Here is a 3184-nt window from a genome sequence, read left to right as displayed (position 1 = left end):
AGCTCCAAGTATGAACGCGTTCAAGAACAGACTAGATAAAGCTATGGAAAAATATATGTTCAGATTTGAAATGCCTAGCTCCTTATCGAACCCGGTGGAAGTCTAGTAGCTATTTCAAACTATCGCCAGTCATGAAAAGATCCGATCAAATGATACGAGTTTAGATCTATGAACAAGGCACGAAAAGGAAAAGAATCGGCGACAGGCCACATCAGCCTACATTTTCAGCGCCGACATCATTATGTTATGTATGTTATGTTATGTGAGGCCCGAGCAGAGCGAAGAGTGAGCTTGGGCACGGGAAAGCAGTTCAGAGAAACAGGAACTTTCGAGCAAAGGACACAAAGCCTTCGCATAAAAATCCTCAATGGCAGAGAGATATTCGGGAGCTGAACAGCCAATTTGGTCTTTGTTCTTTCTGAAGAAATTTTCGGTAAATAAGAGTGCGGACCCCAGTAGGCTAAGGCCTGCATAGCTGGAATGTCCACGACTCAGTTGCGTGCACCACTTCAAGCAGCAGGTAATGGCCAGCTGGGCTAAGGGCACGGCAGAGCCCCACTCAATGATTGGCGGCTGTAGCTCCTCCCCGTGAGCTTCATCGAGGCCCACTCTGAGCCCTGCGTGCTGCTTCACCTGCCGGTCCAGGAGCGTCTTGGTAGCGGCAACGCTCACAGCTTTTCTCAGAGAACTAAATAAGTGTGCGCCAAGCTCAAAGTTGAGCTGGTTGCTGCCCGTGTCTTCATTGATGGCCACTTTATCTCTGTAGAAGTGCAGATGACGGATCAGTAGCGGCAGGAACGACAACAGCGACTCTTGTGCCTGCATGAGACCGAAGCCCAGCAGGACGCTGAAGAGTTCGTGCGCCGCGACGGAGAGCTGCAGCGCCTCGCTCAGAGGGAGCGCCATCTCGGTGGGCTCCACCGACATGAAAGTGAGCAGCCGCGTCATTATCCCGTGCTTGGTGACCACCTCCTTGGATATGTTAGGGCCCCAACTGCAGAGCACCTGTACGTGATAAAGATCCTGTTTGTAAAGGTGAATAGTAGAGGTAGAAAAACGCTTAGGGAACCAAACAATGTAGTTCATTGTAAACGAGAGCAGATGATGAAGAAATGCTATAAAATTCAACACGTAATTTGTGACCCATACGAAAAAATTCAATATATTTTAACCCCTAAAATCAAATACCAACCAAGAAAAGCCTTTGAAAAATATAGCTTTCAAACCTAACATTGTTTGTCAATATTTACAGCATGCCTTGGGACGATACTTGGCAAACTGTACTTGGGATCACATTGCCAAGAAGTAGTACAATGAACAAGGAGTAAAGAACCTTGAAATCTTCATTCACAAATAAACAATAATCTCCAAAATTTTTTCAACAATGAATTAAATAATCGTTAACTAACGTAACAATTAATCAAGAGCGTTAATAATCTGTCACTGCATCAAGCCCGGCGATAAGTTCATTATTTATCTCGACGTTGACGAGGGCGAGGACGTGTCTGAGGGGCACCCCGTGCAGGGAGGTGACGGTGACGACGTTATCGCCGGCGGTGATGGCGGCGGAGTCGTGGGGCAGGTGGCGGGACACGAGGACGCTCAGGAGACCCTCACAGGACGCCACCTCCCAGGCGGCGGTGAGAGAGTGCGCCGCCACGCGCGTCAGCACCGACACGAGCTGCGGCACGCACTCCGGTGGCGGCGACAGCTCCTCCAGCGTGTACCTGCCGTCACACAAACGCGTTATGACTGGAAACTTACATGGAGACAAGCTGGGAAGATAGCAGTTCAGTTATTACCTGCAGACAAAATAAGTGCGTAGTGAGTTATAACTGTGAGGGGTGTCAGTTTTTGAGATACTAATTTGAATCCAGCAAAAAAATGCCATACATAATTTATCAGCAGCAATATCTGAAACAACTTTCCTGCAGGCTGGAGCAGAGGCATCAGGCAAACAACGCATTCCCGCCAAAGCGAGACTACAAAGTAGAATGGAGTCTGCCAATAGGTAGCTTACTAGGCGTATCTTCTCAAGAGTTCTCAGTCTTACTAGGCGTATCCTCTCTCCGCAGAGGATACGCCTAGTTCTCAGAGAACAAGAAGGTCCGATCGCCTTAAAAAATAGCCATTTTCCTAGACTCTATCACCTGCGCGGGCCTAGCTGTGGTCGGGCGTCTGCAGTTAACTTGCGTTGCACTTACTTCGGGTGGGGCACCCCTCCAGGCGCGGAGTACACCAAGTGTGGGAATGTCCTACACTCCACGCAGCATCTCTTCTTTTGCCCGTTCTACTGACGACCCGTCAGCCAGCTCAATGCGGCAAGTACTGTCCGGGCAGGGACCGTTTTGGCATTTGTCTTATCAATTTGCCCCACCTCACCGTCCTCTTCTTCATGTCGCCATATCTCCCACCTACCCGACCCCCCCCCTCCACAATGTGCCTAAATGTTCGTCACAACAAACAACTACAAGCGTCACTCTTCAATCTATACATGCACGACATACCCGAACCACCTCCAAACATCCACATTGCCTCCTACGCAGACGACGTCACAATAACATCCACTTACCCATCCGCAGACATATGTACTCAACAAGCACAAACATATCTCAACACTTTATCACAATTGCTCACACTGAACAGACTCAAGGTTGCTCCTAGTAAATCCACAAACACATTAATGACCAGCAGAGCTGGGCAGCGCTACTTGGAAATGTAGCGGCGCTACCGCTACCGCTACATGCTCTAAATGTAGCGGGCGCTACCGCTACCGCTACATGCTCTAAATGTAGCGGGCGCTACCGCTACCGCTACATGCTCTAAATGTAGCGGGCGCTACCGCTACCGCTACACCCACTAGATTGTAACGGGCGCCACCGCTGCCGCTACAGTAAAATGTAGCGCGCTACATTAGCCGCTACAATGGCCAAAATTATTGGAAATCTCTAAGTATTTATTGTTCTGCTAATGGCATTTACTCATTAACATTTAATGATAATAAAACATTTTAAGAACATATCAATACAACTTTATTGCAATTAACCTAACCGAACTAGTATGGATTACCCCAGGGTTAGATACAGTAATTAGAAGTTACAGTTATTTTTATGTTTTACCTTCCCTACATGAATGTGAACTTTAATCTACCAATCTAAGAAATTATCCACATATACATATAAAA

General features: G+C 47.6%; 1 protein-coding gene across 2 annotated transcripts; it reads right to left on the bottom strand.

Moving 5' to 3' along the window:
* Positions 1 to 224: 224 nt before the first annotated feature.
* On the bottom strand, positions 225 to 2717 carry LOC125178428. 2 transcript variants are annotated; one of them, XM_047882144.1, is made up of 3 exons: positions 2151 to 2717; positions 1484 to 1727; positions 225 to 1005 (listed from the first exon to the last, which is right to left on the bottom strand). In XM_047882144.1, the coding sequence occupies exon 3, from the start codon at positions 946 to 948 to the stop codon at positions 259 to 261; it is 690 nt and encodes a 229-aa protein (XP_047738100.1). In that variant the 5' UTR covers positions 949 to 1005; positions 1484 to 1727; positions 2151 to 2717; the 3' UTR covers positions 225 to 258. The 2 variants fall into 2 exon arrangements, with proteins under 2 accessions (XP_047738100.1, XP_047738099.1); XM_047882143.1 differs by having other exon boundaries at positions 1484 to 2717.
* Positions 2718 to 3184: the final 467 nt, after the last annotated feature.

Source organism: Hyalella azteca, unplaced genomic scaffold, assembly GCF_000764305.2.
Source record: "Hyalella azteca isolate HAZT.00-mixed unplaced genomic scaffold, Hazt_2.0.2 contig9743, whole genome shotgun sequence".
NCBI classification, from domain to species: domain Eukaryota; kingdom Metazoa; phylum Arthropoda; class Malacostraca; order Amphipoda; family Hyalellidae; genus Hyalella; species Hyalella azteca.
Note: the sequence above shows the minus strand (reverse complement) of the source record. Positions and strands in the feature narration are given on the sequence as shown.